General features: G+C 44.3%; 1 protein-coding gene across 8 annotated transcripts in view; it reads left to right on the top strand.

Annotated features, from left to right (window-relative positions):
* Positions 1-17,403, top strand: part of DMD (dystrophin) — a 7,616,828-nt gene that overhangs the window by 2,767,897 nt on the left and 4,831,528 nt on the right. For all 8 annotated transcript variants that reach the window (XM_069639082.1, XM_069639084.1, XM_069639079.1 and 5 more), the window contains one exon: positions 12,222-12,356. In XM_069639082.1, coding sequence (XP_069495183.1) covers positions 12,222-12,356 — 135 coding nt within the window. The remainder of the gene's footprint in view (positions 1-12,221; positions 12,357-17,403) is intronic.

The raw sequence follows: 17,403 nt of genomic DNA on the forward strand, positions 1-17,403 counted from the left end.
GGACTGTTTACTCTATTTAGTTCTCTCAGGCTCTTTGGGCTCTGAGCCACCTTTTACTGCCTGTAGTTCCTCACCCCCTCGTGAGGTGTTCAGGTTCTCACACCATCTTGGGCTTTATGGCAACTCCGAACTTTCATTCTCTTACCCCGGCTTCATTCTCTCACAGACTCTTGCTCTTTCTTGTGTTGTATGATAGTTAGGCCCCTCTGGCACCTTATATTCTCTCAACCCGGTTTAAAGTATACAGACACTCGCTTCATCTTGGACTAAATTGTGTTTCTGTCCCTCTTGGATCTTTCATTCTCTCACCCGAGCTTGAGGTTTGGGGCCCCTCCCCCATCATGGACTGTATGGTGGCTCGGTCCCTCTTGGTCATATTGCTCTCTCACCCCGGACTAGGGTGTGCGGCCTCTCGCCCCGACTCAGGATATATGGTGGTTCTGTCTCTCTTGGACCTTTTGTTGTCTCACCACCAGCCTGGGTCCTCTATGGACCAGCCTACCGTCCTCCCAACTCCCTAAGTGTATTGCATACCTGTCTCACAGTGGGGACATTCCTCAGGGGAGGTGGTAGTAGAGATTCTTCTCTTCGTCCTTGGTGTCCTTGCGCACGCTTCATTTTTTCCTGCCACCTCTACGGCAGTCACGCATGGTAGGGCCAAGTTTCTGGGAATGGTGGTAGGGAGCAGTGCTCTGCGGGCTTCCTCACTCTTTAGTGCTTCACGCCATCTGCATGCAATATCTCCTTTACTCCGACTCTAAGTGGGACAGTCCCTCTTGTGCGTCTTCACTTGGCATGCTTGTGTGCAGCACTGCATCTCCCTCTTTCATTCTTTTCCTGTCAGTGTTATGTAGCTTTTATATCCCTCTGTGTAAAGAGGTGAAGCAATCCATTGGTTTTGTGATGACAGCAACCCTCGGTCAGAAACCAACACAAGATAAAACATTCTCACAATGATTTTGCAAAATTCACAAATAATCGATGAAGGTATTGCCTTACTGGGATAGGGGAGGATAGCTTATATCCATGCTAAGGGATGGCCTGTCCTCTAAGGGTGAGGATCACTTCATTGTGTTACCACTTGCCATATCCTGTAGGGAGTATGCAGTTTAGCGGGTCCATCTCTCTAGTCTCAACAGGGTTGACTCTCCACGTGGGGAGAGGGTACATATTTACTGGATTTGTCACAGATCACTGTTGGTCTGTAGAATTGTGAGGGCTGAGCAGGTGGTTTAGCCACTACTCATCCTTATACTCCTGCAGAGCAGACGTAATTTTGTCACAAGTATATTATACACACTATAGCAATACTAAATTACATTATAATTTGTCACACAGAGCTTGTGTTATAAAGTTACTGTTAGGAAAGATGTCATAATTGTATGTAATTTTCCCTCCATGTGTCAACCCCAAAACCTTTTGCTGCTGTTTAGACACCACTGACTGACTTTGCCAGAGAAGCAGAGCCTTCAGCTGCATTCCTCTGGGCTTTGGCTCACTTTTTATGGGGAAACTGACATGCCCCTAAGACAGTCAGTACTGGGAGACTTTGTTTCCCTTAGTCTTTTCCTCATGTTGCAACTTTTCTGCAACATGTAACAAGTGTGCAATGTATCTTACCATACAGCCCACTTGGGTCTATAGTCATTTTCCTAAGGCCCTAGAAACTCTCTCTGGACTTCTTATGAACTGTGCAGATGTGTCATGGACAGTACTGATGGCAGCTATCTTTTCACATTACTTTTAACCCTTTCCTGTCATGTTAACCACGTTAACCGCGTTTGGCACAAATAGGTGGCCTGGCTCCAAAATGGCCATGCCACAAGGTTCTTTGTCCTGTCCTTTGGTCATCTTGCCCTTCACCTTCCCCAGGTCGAGTCAACCGGGGTCAGTCCTTATTTGGTCATGCACTTTCCCGCAAATCCCAATACTTTTGTTGGCTTCTGCATGCCTTGTGTGTGGCTCCAGGATGTGGCCTGGAACGTCTGGTTCCAATACACATCCTGGGTGCCAGAGAGTCTGGAGTGCCATGAATGACTGGGACCACCCTGGTCCTTGATTGGTCCACGTATGGAGTGTCTGTTTGTGAGCAGATCTCCCATTGGGTCCTCTTCATTTTGGCGTGAAGGGAACTTTGGATAAGAGGAGGCCAAAAACACCCATACCATGTCGATCTCCTGAGTTCTCACTGAACAAAGGATAGGATCCAAGTATCCTGCAACTAGGAAGCTGAGTCGAGGAACCACTGGTGACCCGCTGGAAGGTTTGGCACTCTGAGCCCGCTGTCGTCCCGTGGGACCCCTCTGCATCTTGTCATCCTAGAAGGTCTGCGACGACGCTCTGACCCATTGGAATAGTGGGACCAACTATTCTCGGGACCTTCATCAAACCGTGCAAGTAAGCTTTCTCAGTAGTGTCCCTGGGCCAACCAGTTGGCTGACCAGCTTACCCAGTTGATTTTCTCTGTCACTGCCACCGTTTTGAGGGGGCCCTTGAAACTTGGTATACTACTAGCTCTGTATCCCCGCTACCCTCACACTGAATTTTGTACGCTTGGCGTTCCCAGGTCTGAAATGAAACGAGTGTGCCAAGACCGGAGTAAACGTGGTTACCGCGGCACCATCCTTTGCATGTCCACTGCATTTGTGACCCTCTGGCCCCTGAAGCCTGCTGCTGTGAAACTGGGTCGATTCATCCACCCGGAGTGAAAGGTACCAAGACGTCCTTTTTGCTGCATTCGAACCTGCAAGCGAAGTGGACTGAACTGGCGAAGTTTGGACCGGCTAGCATCGGGGACTGGTGAGTTCTCCATACCCCAACCGGTGGCCCCTAGCACAAAGGCCCATTTTTACACACAAGTGGCCCCATGGGGCCCCTCTCCTTTCCACTGCTATTGCGAAATAGCGACTCCAGCCTGAACTCTCAAACTGCCTCTGCCTTCAAGTAGAGGTCCTTCTTGAATAGTGTGAACTTGTTCTGCATCGCCTCATCCACCTTCCCGAACTACTAGAGACCCCGAAGAGACCCCATTTTGCCCATTGGAACAATTGCGTGCGCTGGCATTGCATGTACTATGGAGCACAAAGCTCCTCTCTTCTTACGGCTTGGACTGTCTCTTAGGTGTATTTTCGATGTTGAACTGGGCCTAAAGACTATCTGCACTGCCTGTTTCCTTCCCCTCTTTGTTGTCGACATATTTTGTGCATTTAACCCTTTAGATCCCATTGGTCTTGTATATACATTGTATTGATAGAGATGTGTTGATTTACTTAGTGTTACTTTTGCTATGATCTAGGTTGCAAAGCCCTTGTAATAAATGTGTCTATATTTTTGATATAACACCTGTATGGAGTAATTTGTAAGTGTCCTTGCTCTGTGTGCTCATTGAGGTCCTTCAGTCACCCTCACCCCTCCTGAGACTTAGGGCCTCATTCCGAGTACCACCATATTCTGAGACCCCTTAACGGGTCCCACCAGGAACGACTGGTCTGACCAGCCGTTCTTAGCGGGACCCGTTAAGGGACCATGGTGCAAATAACGGGCCCGCTATTAGCGGCCCCGTTATTTGCTCCTTCCCCATTCCCATTGAGCCCTATGGGGGCTCAAATGGGAAAGGGGAATGGTTTTCTGAATGGGGACTTACCGGGTCCTCCAAGGTTGGAATTACCCGGTAAGTCCCCATTCAGAGACACCGGACCCAGACCCGGGTTTGGAGGCAGCCATGGCGCTAATGGCGCCATGGCTGCCTCCAAACTCGTAATGACCCCCTTAGTCTTGACCGCCTGCCATAGCTACCCTGATTGGTCTGGCTTGTCCAGAGGTTACCCTGTTCCAAGAAACTAGGCTGGCCTTCTGAACCTCTGCCCCTCCAGGTCAGAGTTCAGAAATCCATCTTAACAGTTACCTTCAGAAACGGCAGAGAAAAAACAAAATGGAAGTTTACTGCACTACTGTCAAGTGGTCTACCATACAGCACCGTGGCCAGTTGAAGATTCCCTGACAGAAACGTGAGTTAACACATCTTTGGCATAGAAGCTGCACCTGGCATGGTGTCTTCGTTAGAAACAACAACATGAAAGGGGAAGACCAACCTGCTGATCTGCAAGCAGCGTAGCCAGGACTACCTGAGCATGGTGGCCAGAACATTAAGACGCTCTGGATGCTGGGCACAGAGCTACTGATAATTAGTGAGAATTAGGAGAAAGGCCCTGCTGGACAGTCTAGTGGTTTGAAATTAGTGGTTTGAAATTACATGCACCCATCGCATATCACATGAGGTATACCCTGTTCAAACTCTGCTCTTCCTGGGGGCTTGCATTCAGAAATGGCAACATTTGGTGCTTTTTAGTGGGTTTTGCAACATCGGATTTTTCTCCAGATTTATACACATGCACACGGCCTGTCCATACATACTGCAGTAAATTCCCATGTCTCTAGCTTAAACACAGAGTCTGTAGTATACATAAATAGCAGGGTTTTGCCCCAGAACATCACACAAATTGGAGTTTGGGCTTGAATCGAAGGTACATTTTTTTAAATGAAGGCTCTCAAAGTCGGTTCTAGGCTTGTTGAAAAGCTGAGATTCTAAGCTTTCAGAGGAAAGTTAAACCAAGTTCCTAGCACAAACGGTTCCAGAGATACGGACGATTAAATAAAGGTAGTTTTTCGGATTTGAAATTTTAAAAGTTCAAAGCGACAGGTTACAGCTTGCAGCTAGAAAATGACAGGTGACAGTTAGGAGGCAGTTCTGGTTAGATTAAAATAGTTTGAATTATATTATTTTAACTAAGAGATTGGTTCTGCACAGTTCTGCTAGGTACTCACAACATATTTTTGAATTAGGCCTCGCCACGGATCTGGTCAGGTTTTGGACTGGACTCCCGTTCTGGTCTCGGCACTTCACAGTGATCTGGGTCAGCTCTCTGGTTCTGCTAACAGCTGTCTGGGTCACTCTGGATCTCTGGCCTCTGGTTCTGGATACTGCTCTGCTTTCTCTGGGTACAGCATTGCTTCTGGATCTTTCTGCACAGCTTTCTCTGGACCCAGCGCTGATCTGCACGGCTCCTGGATGCTGCTACCGCTGTTAGGTTTGCTGGATGCTGAGGCCTACTGAGAAGAGTTCTCAGTTTGTGGGTTTAGGCCCTTGCCTTGAGTTCTGAATCAAGTTCTTTGGAGTTTTAAAGTCTAAGTGTTGAATCTGGTATCTTTTGGATGTTGTATGGTCCGGCAGCATGCTCCGCAGCAAATGGAATTGAATGTCCTCTCTAGCTTCCAGTGGCTCTTTTTATGTCTTTTGAAAGTGGGTGTGTGTGCAGCATCACTAGCCAGCCCCTCTCTCAACTGCCCATTGGTCAAGCTTTCCTTTCTCTCTTGATTGGGGAAAAGAAGTGGAGTGTCAGAGAGATGTAATTTAATGGCTTGCAGAAAGGACACTCCCCTGTCAAATTACACACAATCTATATTTGACCTAAAGACATATTTCATAGATACACAGTGGTTTGAAATTACATGCACCCATCGCATATCACATGAGGTATACCCTGTTCAAACTCTGCTCTTCCGGGGGGCTTGCATTCAGAAATGGCAACATTTGGTGCTTTTTAGTGGGTTTTGCAACATCGGATTTTTCTCCAGATTTATACACATGCACACGGCCTGTCCATACATACTCCAGTAAATTCCCATGTCTCTAGCTTAAACACAGAGTCTGTAGTATACATAAATAGCAGGGTTTTGCCCCAGAACATCACACAAATTGGAGTTTGGGCTTGAATCGAAGGTACATTTTTTTAAATGAAGGCTCTCAAAGTTATACATTCCTGTCATTTGATTACAAAGAGTTATCAGTGTTTCTGTAAAATATATATTTTGCTTTCAATTCAGTTCTCAGAGTGTTGGAGTCCGCCTCCAAGACTTGGGTGGGTCAGTGATCACATGTGTCTTCTGGCAGGCAGGCCTTTGTTGACAGGAAACAATCGAAATCAACATATCCTATTCAAGTGTGAGAGCCTATTGTGTGGTCTCCAGGAGGCTCCCAGCCGGTCTGCCTTCTATCAATCAAGAGGTCATGTGAGATTCTAACTCCTCGTGTGAATCTCTGGAGGTGAGAGGTTTCCCAGCCTTTGGCCTGTTAATTAAATCAGATTGTCTTCTGGGAACAGCATGTGGTTAAGATTTTAATTAACTCCCAGCCTTTGATGTAAAGGCCTCTCCTGCAACTCCTGACATGCAGTTTCCCTGTCAGAGTTTAGACCGCTAGCGCCGCTCTCAGTCAAAAGCGGGTACTGCATGCATTTTTGGGATCTTTCTTGGATTAATGCATTCCAAACAGGAATGGTTCTTACATAGTAGTAAATAATCCTTGCTTAACATTGTTTTGATGGGGCTCCTGACATTAAAATGGTTATGTGGAACCCCACAAAAGGGTTGAATCCTTAAAGTGGTCTGATGAGCCACGATTTCAGTAACTTTTTGACATCAGTAACAGTGGATTTTGTTAACTAAGATCTTTCTTTACACTGGTGGGTGGCAAGTTAGGTAACCATTTTGGTGTGCGCACAAACTGCGTGGTTCTCCTAGATTCTGGCACACATGTGGGCTTTTTGGCCATCTTGGATTTTCTAAGCCCACAGCACCAAATGTTGCAGCATGATAGCTCAAACGTGGGTCAGGACACCCATCAGTGCCACCAAATGTGTTTCATGGGAATGATGAAAAAACAGTGCTGTCATTATTTGAGGGCCATTGGAGTAATGGGAAAAAAACCATAAGGGAACCAACCGTAGGGTGGATCTCCTCACAACAATACTATATAGGTAAAATTGTCTCTCATCTGGCTCCAAATCCACACATGAGTGGAACCCTTGACGGACCCCACATCTGGTTCTCAGGCCCCTCTTTGATTCTTGGAATTGCACTTGGAGAAACCTAGTGACAAACCAGAACGAAACACAGACAAGGTAAGTGCACACCATGGGCACATGCTCAGAACCCACAAGCAACCTTGCCAGCCCAATGCAGCATTTCTCAGCAGTCAGGGACATGGGGCCTGATCCCAAGATTGTGGACAGGCTTCTTAAGCTGTCAAATCATGAGGGCCAGAACACGGGCTGGATAACCTAATTTTGAATAACAATTTACCTGGGAGTAAGGGGTTGTACAGGGCCAACACTTGGCGAAGAGGTGGCACCCTCTTAATGCACCAATAATATAACCTTAGCTTGATGATGAAACAAACCTACAAATACACTTTCTTGCTGAAACCATTAACATCCAATCCAAACTATATGGATAACCATCATCAGAACCTGAGGGAATTAAGATAGCATTCTAAAGTTTTGATGTGAGAATGGTGAGCTAATGAAGAGAATCATGTTCAGGCTCATTGGATATAATCAGTGAGGTGTAGCTTGGATCTCCACGCAAGGAAAGTTTTAGACCCTTAATTTGGGCATACCCACCCCACATGGGGTGACTAAAACAAAACAAAATGAGACCAAACTCTTACAAACTTCTCACACTGCCAGACATAACTGCGTAATTTATAATTTAGCAATTCCCATGTGTTACAAGGGCTTTTATTAAATAAAATGCAAAAAGGCTTTATAAGGCCCCTCCCTCACTCTCTCTTCTAACTCGGATGGTTTATTTACCCTAGACCCTTAACTCCAGGATGGTCTCTAGAGATGAGTGACCCCTACTGTTTACAATTCTGCCTAGCTGTTTTTGATGGCATAAGGGAAAACCTTCTTTCTTTCTGTCTCCCTCTGGGAACAATGTAGGCGAATCTTAACCGAGGTCTTACAATATCCTTCCACTCTCCGCCTTCTACTCCCTGCCCCTACTTCCTGCCGCTCTTCTTTGTCTTTCCCAATCCTTCTTTTCCCTTCTGTCCCTCTGATGTTCTCTCTCTAATCTTACTCACCTCCACTCTCTTCCACTACTCTCCTCTACTGCTCTTCTACACTCCCTACACCACTCCTGATCCCCCTCTCTGCATCATTAGATCACTTTGTTCCTCTTCTGTACTACTGCTACTCTCCTCTCTCCAAACTACTCCCTCCTCTCCACACTTCTGCAATTACACTGCACTGCACCCTCACCTTCTCCCACAGTCACCATCCTTTCACTCTGTCACCTTCTCATTCACTCTTTCAACCCTACACTTCTAGTGTCACTCGCACTCCATGCACGCACACTCACACCCAATTACCTCTTTCTCCCACCACCAATAGCTCACCTTGCACACTCCATCAACAATCCTTCTTCATGCTCCACTGCACCATCATTCCTCTGCTGGCCTTATGGTCCTCCTTTTCCTCACCCAAACAACCTACACCTTCCTGTTTCCTACACCCCTTCCACCATCATTCATTGGCTCACTCCCTCAGCTTGTGGCCCGGGACAACAGATGACTTTCTTCTCCCCAGGGATAGGATTACATGCAAGTAAAGGCATATAATGGGCTTTAAGCCACATCCCCCTTTTGTACACAGGACCATTTTGACACAGTGGCCCGCAATCAATATAAGCTATATCCCAGTTCATATTGCGCCAAGTGTTTCTCATTACACAACAGATCAATTCCAACAGTCATCACTTTATTAAAAACATACATACAATGGGAAATGTATATATAGCTCATTATTACAAATGCATTATATTTGATATAGTTCAAAGAGGTTAGTAAATATGTGCAAAAGATCAGTATGCATAAGAACATTCACAGAGATCCAGGTCGTCCCCTTTATTTCTCTTTATTCATGGAAAAGAGCCCCTGTTGCTCTCTTTTTCAAACCACATCCACTGATGTTCATAAGAATACAGAGGCAATCCCCCTTTATTAAGTGGAACAAATTTTGAATCAGTGTTTTACAATATCAACAAAAATAATACATCTTTTCGACATCCGGTGTTTCAGTCAATTCCCGTGGATCAAAGCAGATTCTCTGTCCCACCATCTTAATACAATGCCTACACCTTCATTAGAACACTTCCAAAATAATGTAAGTATACATTGACTTTGCCTACCCTTCTACCCTTCCAGTGATGCTCATCATTTCATTCTCTCATTGACCTCTAATTCCATTCATCCGTGTCCATGTATTCTCGTATTTCTTACTCAATATCGCGTTTATGTCCGTGAATGGATTATATTTTTGTAATGAGGGGTTCTCTGGGACAAACAGAAAGAGACTGGCGAGCATTGTGCAATGCTGGTAAGTGGCAAGAAAACGTTATACTCGTTTTAGTCATGAAGGCACATGTAAACGTCCCCTCCGACCATCCACTGCCTGTCTCTGTGGCAGGACTGGCTCTGGTGAAAAACATGGTAGGCCTTCCTGCCCAGGCTAAGGGTAGTCCGGCGTCAGATATCTGATCCTGTCATACATGGCAGCATGGAGGCTGAGAGAATGTTGCATCAATGTTTTTTTTTTTCTGCACAGTCTATTCGAGTCCATTCTCTAATATTCCAACACAACTTGGTATCCATGGCACGTCCGCAGATGGTATGAGGGCGAGTTATTATTTGTGTATGTTTTCCTTTCGCCAAATACAACCATATGATATACAAAAATATATAGAAACACATCTTAATTAAAACAGAATACAAATATGATTATTATAAAGAACATTTCAAACATATAATCATCATAATTCATTCTCAGATGCCATTTTTAAGGGCAGTTTTTAAAACATGCTAGTTTAGATTCCCGATTCTTCGGTGCCTCATTAAAAACAGCATCAACATATTAAAAAGCCAAGGCATCTTTTAACAATCTACCTACAGTTCGAGTCAGACCCACTTGTGTCGCACTTCTAAGAATTCTCCACCATTCTTCAGTTGAACGTAGCTGATGTTGGTTGAGAAAGATCCCTATATATACAGAATATGCTTTATTGTTTCAGGTTGAACAACTGATTTACAAAAACCTTCACCTGCTCAAGCATAAGTCAACTTTGGATCTGACCCCCATCACCTCTCCTGTATGCATTAATTTAAAACGCACACGCATAAATACATTACAGAGCTTCCAATCTGGGAATTTCCATAATTCAGGGCCTTGACTTGCCCCTAAAATTCCCGGGAAGTTTATACGTTCCACATTGATCTAGAGTATGAATCCAATCAAATCTCCAAAGCTTTTCCTTGGCTTTCACTAGGTTCTCAAGTAATAATTCTAATGGAATTTCATTCTCTTCTAATCTAGCCAAACATTCTGACTCAAGGATTTGCATAAGGTGAATTTTGGTACAGCATGTTATAACTTGCAGAGTCTGGCCTGCATTTTGACTATGGTGAAAGGTGGTAACTTCCTCCTTTCAACACAGCCCTGGCTGATCTATGATTTGGGGGTGGAGCTCTGCCTCTATTCTGTAATATACTTGCTAACTCTTACTAGCACAGTGGACACCATGGTTCTGTTTAAGTATGGGGCAGGACAGAACGTTCAGGTGGTGGCAGCAATAATAAAGCAACTCTAGTTCAGAAATGGCCGTTACCTATATCCTCTGTCTTGTATAAGGGTTCCTGGTAAGCCTTGAACGTCCAGCAGTATTATGAATACACAAAACGAAAATCGTCAAGGCTATATTTGTCACACTCCCCTCTTTTTCACTCTGTTTGAAACCAGAAGCATGGAAATGTTTGATTTCTCATAAAAACAGCTGTTTTATATTTTATATTTTCGTACCAACAAATCTTGTGTAAATCTTTCTTTTCAACCTATATCCCCTACATCTTCCTTCTGAGACTTGGGGAACCCTCAGGTTTGCACTGTATGCTGGTGCACATTCTCATGAGACTGGTTAGACCGTTGAACCCTATTTTTAGTTTTTGCTGTAAGGTTGTACTTTAGCACCTAAATGTGAATGCATTGGAGTACACCTATGGAGAGACGGCATATGAGGAGGGACACAATGTTTCTACACTTTGTCTCAGCATTTAACCACCCATTGACTGCCCATGGCCACGCTCTTCCCTAAGGCCATTCCCACCCACTTTCTGCCACTCCAGGTCTCCCTTCAGCCACCTGATTTATGAGCAGTATGCATTTTCTCCACTGAAGTCCTGGTAAAAACAAGCATTGGCAAAGCGAACCATTTCAGCTTGTGTACAGGTATTAGATAGCCATTTGCCGGGCACTGGTGCCACATGCCTAGGTATGTGCATCATTTTCCAGCTGCTACCATTATTGACCAGTTATACCATTACGGCAATGTCTGACAAAAACCTTCCCCGTGTCTGCATAAAAGCCCAAACTGTTGCCATTAAAATGCTTGTTTTAATAGATTGTGGAAAGGGAAGCTGGATGGAGACTGCTCATGCTAACACTGAATTAAACTCTTACCATCTTTTGCACTTCCAGATAGGCCTGATGTGGGCAATGCATTGCACTTAAAATGCAGCTGGGGATAATCGGGCAACTCAGACCCTTCCCTTGTGGTTGGCACTGCATGAAACTCTAAAGCGCAGGTGGGTGGGCCATGCCGCCGCATGTAATCATTAAACAGGGGCCTTGTTTTCGCAACTAGAAGGAACTAGGTATGGAAACTGTCACTCTAAGAACCTCTCAGAGGGTGAGTATTATGCATTTCCCTAGCACCTAGATCACCTGTGAAGCATAGCATTGCTTCTTGAACATAGATGGAACCCAGGAAGTAGACATGGTGTTTGTACAGCTAACCCATTTCTCCTCTCGCACACCACACCTTTGCAATTTAGCGAATAGCACAGACGAACACCACACACCCTGTACTCACATATAGCATAAACACTATTGCACATCCCCTCTGCCATAAGAATGAAGCTACTTTATACTACAAAAATGTGTACTGTATCTTTCCCACAAAGCTCTCCTTAAGCAAAATCCCCCCGTTAGTCCATAGTATACCTTTGCTGCGCCCAGACACACTCCATTTATACATGGGTGACTAGCAGGGCCGTGTCCACCCTTGCATAACTTTGATGGCTGAAATGCACATACACGTAATAGCACCTCCCAAATTCTTCAAAATGTTTGGACTCTGGTCTCTCCGAGGACGTTCGATCAAAAGCGCATGGCAAAAAGGCTCTATAACAAATGATAAAATGAAGGAATGAGTGAAGTGCTGCTTCCAGAAGGTTTCTAAATAGACGGCTGTAAGGGGCGTTTAAAGCATTTTCCACTATATAATATTGCAGTATTTACATCTCATACTTTTTTTAAATCTCAACACAGGAGGTTTGGGCGTGCTGGTGTGAGCTTTTGTCATATTTGGACACGGAGAACAAATGGCTGAATGAACTGGAAATGAAAATTAAGGCAACAGAAAGTGTCAAGGGTGGCGCGGAGGAGATCGCGGAGGCCCTAGATGTAAGTGTATTATTTTCTGGAAAAATGGAAACGTTTTATACGTAAAAATATGTTAATTCAAACGTATTGTTTGAGATAAAGCAACAACCGACATGCTAAAAAACGAACATACATGCACCGCCTTGCCCTTGCCTTGTAAGCCAGGCTCACAATAAGAGTTAGAATTGGAACTCGCTTACCCCCTGTTTTATGAAGTTCTGAGTAGAATGTTTTTCAGGGAGTAAACATGCAATTTCCAATCAGATTTGCAGTTGAGTCAAACTATGTTTTCACTCAAAAGAGAGATCCTTTTGTAATCCATAATTGCATTTAATAGTATGTGCTAATGAAATGATTCCATTCTTCCTGGACGTTCCCTTTCAGCTTCAAACGTAAGACCACACGAGCTCCTTGTTGTGGCACTGTCATGAGGTAACATTGAAATACAACGATTGACTAGTGCTCCCCACATTTCTGGGGTTCCCTGGAACCACTGCTGCACATTCTGCAGTAATATGTGCAGGCTGGCAAGAAGGCTCTCTCTCCCAAGGAAAATATATGCTGGACTTGTGTGCCTTGGCTTGTAGTCGACTGCATCAGGACAATGAATACTCGACGGTGCCTAATATTTGCATGCCAAAGTGCTTTATTAACCTGTAATTAAAATTAATGGCCTTATCAGTTAATTAGAGAACACACTTATAAAAGGAAAGACCCATAGCATGTCTTGATTATAGTCCTTTGAACGTTATTGCCCAGGATAAAATTGAAAACGTGAACGAATGCTGTGAATCTGATTAATGCGGCAGTATAATCTTCAATTTATGTTGATTTAACTTGCTTTAAGTACTTCTTTGCTTGCATCATAATTCATATTGTTTACTTTGCAGGATTCTATTAACTTGCATTTTATAATGGTGCTCGAGTATAGAGAGAAGCCAATGGGCTGTGTCCCAGTTAAATTGTTTTTCCTTAGCTATACATCTGAAAACCTTTGCTCTTTTCCCCTCTGCTCGCGCGCTAATAGGGTTTAAAGTGGGAAATCCGAGCTATGCGAGTTTGTGTTAATCCCTCAGATGTATTGTCACCACTTCATGATAAAGGCAACCATTGAGTGACAGGGCTGTAATCTTTGCTACCTGTGGTGGTGACTTGTTGTTTTAAATGATTCTACTCTCACAAAAATCAAGTATGCATGAATCACTTCATAGTATAACATTCATACGAGTTACCGCTAGCCTCATAACAACCTTTGGCTCTCTTTTGCTAACATAAGACTCAACATAGGAGAGCTTTTTTTTAATGCTATGGTCTTTTGTGCCGTTCATCGAAACTTTTTTTCCCAAAAGGTTTCAAGATGTTCAAGCAATAAGTGGCAATGGTATAAATAAGGGAGCCCCAAAAATATGGCCCTGCCATTTAAATGTAATTTAACAAAATGTCCCTCAGCCTCATTAAAAACTGATGAAAAGATTTACATCACACTTGTGTGAGCATATTCTGTCTGTAAACAGTCTCAAGCTTTGCTTTGTTTTGCAAAAATCCCCACAGAGTGTTATTAAAAACAAAAAAACGAACGAAATGGTTACTGAAGCAATAGAGTGTTGTAACTAGAGTGATGTTTTCTTGGCGTGAGTGCACGCGCCGTCCCAAGCAATGGAATGTTTGGTGAGGAATGGCGTGCGGGTGCTCGGGAGTTGACAGTTGGAGATGGTGCCTGCCGGGTGGGGTGCAGTGTTTCTTCCATACAACAGGCTTGATGTTGTAAACAATAAACCTACATGAAAAGAACGACGTGCGTACTTACCTGATTATGTTCATACTTCGTTACATAGACCTGTTTAGTGGATTCCATATGTGACGATGTGCACGCTCATATTCACATCCCACGCTATAAATGTGATTGGCTGACAGAGGATTTAACTTTTTTGTCCACGTGCTAAATGTGTCCTAAACCTCATGAGGGTACGTTTATGTCTAGTAAGGGAGACATATGCACCTTTTTTAGTAAAGGTAATCAATGTCTATTCCTCTTAAGCAATATCTTTTGGCCCACTCCTTTGATTATGATTTGTGAAACCGTCCCAGGTTTTAAACTTGAAAATGAGACTGAGGAGACCATGGGGGCTGGTGAAACCGCCTTGGACATGAAGTCAGCTTAGGGGATCACCTAATCCATTGGTCTCCAGATGTTTTGAACTGCCAATTCCCATGACCCCTCTCCAATGATTATGCTGGTTTCGGGTGATGGGAGATTTAGTCCAAAACGTCTCGAGCGGCAAAGGTAGCAGACCCTGCCCTAGTCCATCCACAGCCTTCTCTATTTTAATCACCTTGCAGCCCAATTGCTGATCCCCCCACCTAACCCTATTGTATACCTCTAAAGTCCAACCTCACCTGATACCCATCCTCACTCCTCTGCTACTACTGCATGCTAGTGTTAACCTCAGATATTCCCCTTTTGTACAGTGCTCTGTTGCTTCCCAACGTGGTCCACACTTTATAAATCCCATGCATACACAAATACATTCCTAATAAGGGTGACACCTTTGGAACGCCAGAAACGCTGTCACTACTACCACACACCTCTAAACCTTTACCTTCCATAGACACCTTGCCACCCACCCAGACCCATTTTATTTTGTTCATCTTGTCTCCCGTGCGGCTACGCTGATGGGCCCAGCAGTACCTCTATGCAAAGTATGTGTGCAGAAAAGACCATTCACACTGGATTACACTGCAAAAGATAGGGCAAAAGTTGGCTGGAGGATGACTTGATGCAGCTGGCTAGCAGCAATCATTTTAGTACAATATGCAATTGAAAGATGCTGGTCCTCAATAAAATAAGTGAGACTAGCAGATCCACTCTCACACCTGCTAGTGAATTATAAACACCTGCTAGTTTAGTAGTTTCACTGCATGCAAACAAACGTCAGAGCAGTCACACCATTTATTAATCTGAAACCCATCAAACAGTTATCTATCATGAGGAATAACCCACAAGATTATAAAATGGCACAGGGGTAAATGGTTGGTGTCAGAGTGACAGGTTTGGAGTCTGAGGTAAAGGACAGTCCATTGAGTAGTGATGAAGAGGGAAGATGGACAGGAGTGGAGAAGAAGGAGAAGCTGGAGAGGAGCTTTATGGAGGAGGTGGATTGGAGTCTTGAGGAGGAAGGAAGCTGATCCTGTTGAGATGAGCTGGCATGAGATGCTGAGGAGGAGTAGGACAATATAAGACTGAGGGAGTGTTGTGGTTTATTACGCGGGCACACTCAACTTAAGGAGTTCCTTTCCCCCCAATGAATGTGGTGCACAATAAATCACTACTACTTTGTTAAGGTTCAGTTTGGTAAGGCCTCCAACCTGTCTTGCACCCAATCCCAACAATTACCTGGTACCACAGTGGACTAGGAACCAGGTTGGTGTGTAGTAAGAATATATATTTATTAATTAATTTAAACCAAATTTGACAAATAGACTAACATCAGCCACCAATGCTGTGGGAGCACAAGAACAAACATGTTTTTTGTAATGGCATCAACATAATACTGAGATATGCCGTCACAATTTCCCACAGCTTTCTTTTCAAATCACCCACCAATACAGAAAAAAGAACATTTCAAGACACCATTGATTGCTGATTTGGTTATAATACTTTTCTCCCAGCAGTCCCCACCCTCCAAACATCAATTAGACTTGCCCCTTTGAATTGAAGGCCAGTGGCAGAGAGTGGGAGCACAATGGGTAAATCGTTTTGGGATTCTGATAAAATGTACTCTTTGGTAAAAGGAATTCAAGGGGCAAAATAGTTGTTTTTACTTATTACCACAGATGCAAGCAATATGAGGGAAAGCAAAGCAATGGAGAAATTTGTTTTGTCACGCCTAAAAAGAACAGGCAGGGCTTTGTGGTTTTGGTCAGAGCACAATGGGAACAAAGGGACAATTTTGTTTTGCACCCTGCAAGTCTAGTGAGCACTTCTCTTAGCATACTGTCATTTGGATGAGGAAAAGGGAAGTTCTTTTATTTCTCATAATTGCAATGAGCTCGGTTTCACTTGAGATGACTGGCACACAATCTGGTATTACATTGAAGATAATGTACACACTGCTAGCTATCTCTTTAAGTAAAGGTGCAGCTCTCCATGGATTTAGTAAAACAGCATTGTCAGCCACGTCTTTCTTTTTCTTGCTGAAATACATTGCGCATATCTATGAGATTCAAGCCCACTTTCTTTCCTTTGAGATTGGTTCAATAGGCCTCATTTCTGACTTCACCATTTCTGTGCTGGCTTTATACTTCAACAGGACTTCCCAAATCACTCTGGCCTCTTTATTTCTGGCATTCACGGGCTATATTTCACAGCACATGAGAAAAAAGTGGTGGAGAAGGAAACACTTAGTGTGTGATCCAGTGTCAAAGAGGATGGAAAGAGAGAGAAAAGATAAAAAACAGAGAGGAGGAGAGTTGAAGAAAGCAGGAGGAGGGACCCAAGAAAAGGGGGTAACAATCCAGAGGTGCAGCAGTCCATCGTAGTCTCTCTGCCACCTGGTCCTACCCACCTCCTCCAGTCGTTGCGCTGGCCTGGTTACGTGACTCATCAAGTGAGTCACCAGGATGTTCGTTGTCATCTGCTCCTGGTGCCACTGCTCTGGATTAGTGTGCCTTACTGATGGCCTACCTGCCACTTCATTGCAGGTCCCTGGAGCATTGCGGCCCAAGGTGGCGCAGTCCATCATTGTCTCTGTGCTGTCTGGCCCTCCCCTGCTTCCTCTGATCACCATGATGGCCCTGTCATGTGACACATCATGAGTCACCAGGAGGTTCTATGCTACTTAGGCAGCTCTGTGGACTTGCATGCCACACTGACATCCTACCTGCCACTCCATTGCAGGTCCCTGGAGGAACGCTGCCCAAGGTGCCGCCTGTGAGGAATTGCCATCTACCAAGAATGCAAAGACCTATTTTTTTATTCATATTAATGCTAGCAGTACCACATGGTGTTGCCTGGGTCTGTAGCTGACATGCACATGGGGGTCTGCTATAGCCTTCTGTATGTTTTATT

This window comes from Ambystoma mexicanum, chromosome 7q (assembly GCF_040938575.1).
Source record: "Ambystoma mexicanum isolate Mex_15411 chromosome 7q, UKY_AmexF1_1, whole genome shotgun sequence".
Taxonomy (NCBI): domain Eukaryota; kingdom Metazoa; phylum Chordata; class Amphibia; order Caudata; family Ambystomatidae; genus Ambystoma; species Ambystoma mexicanum.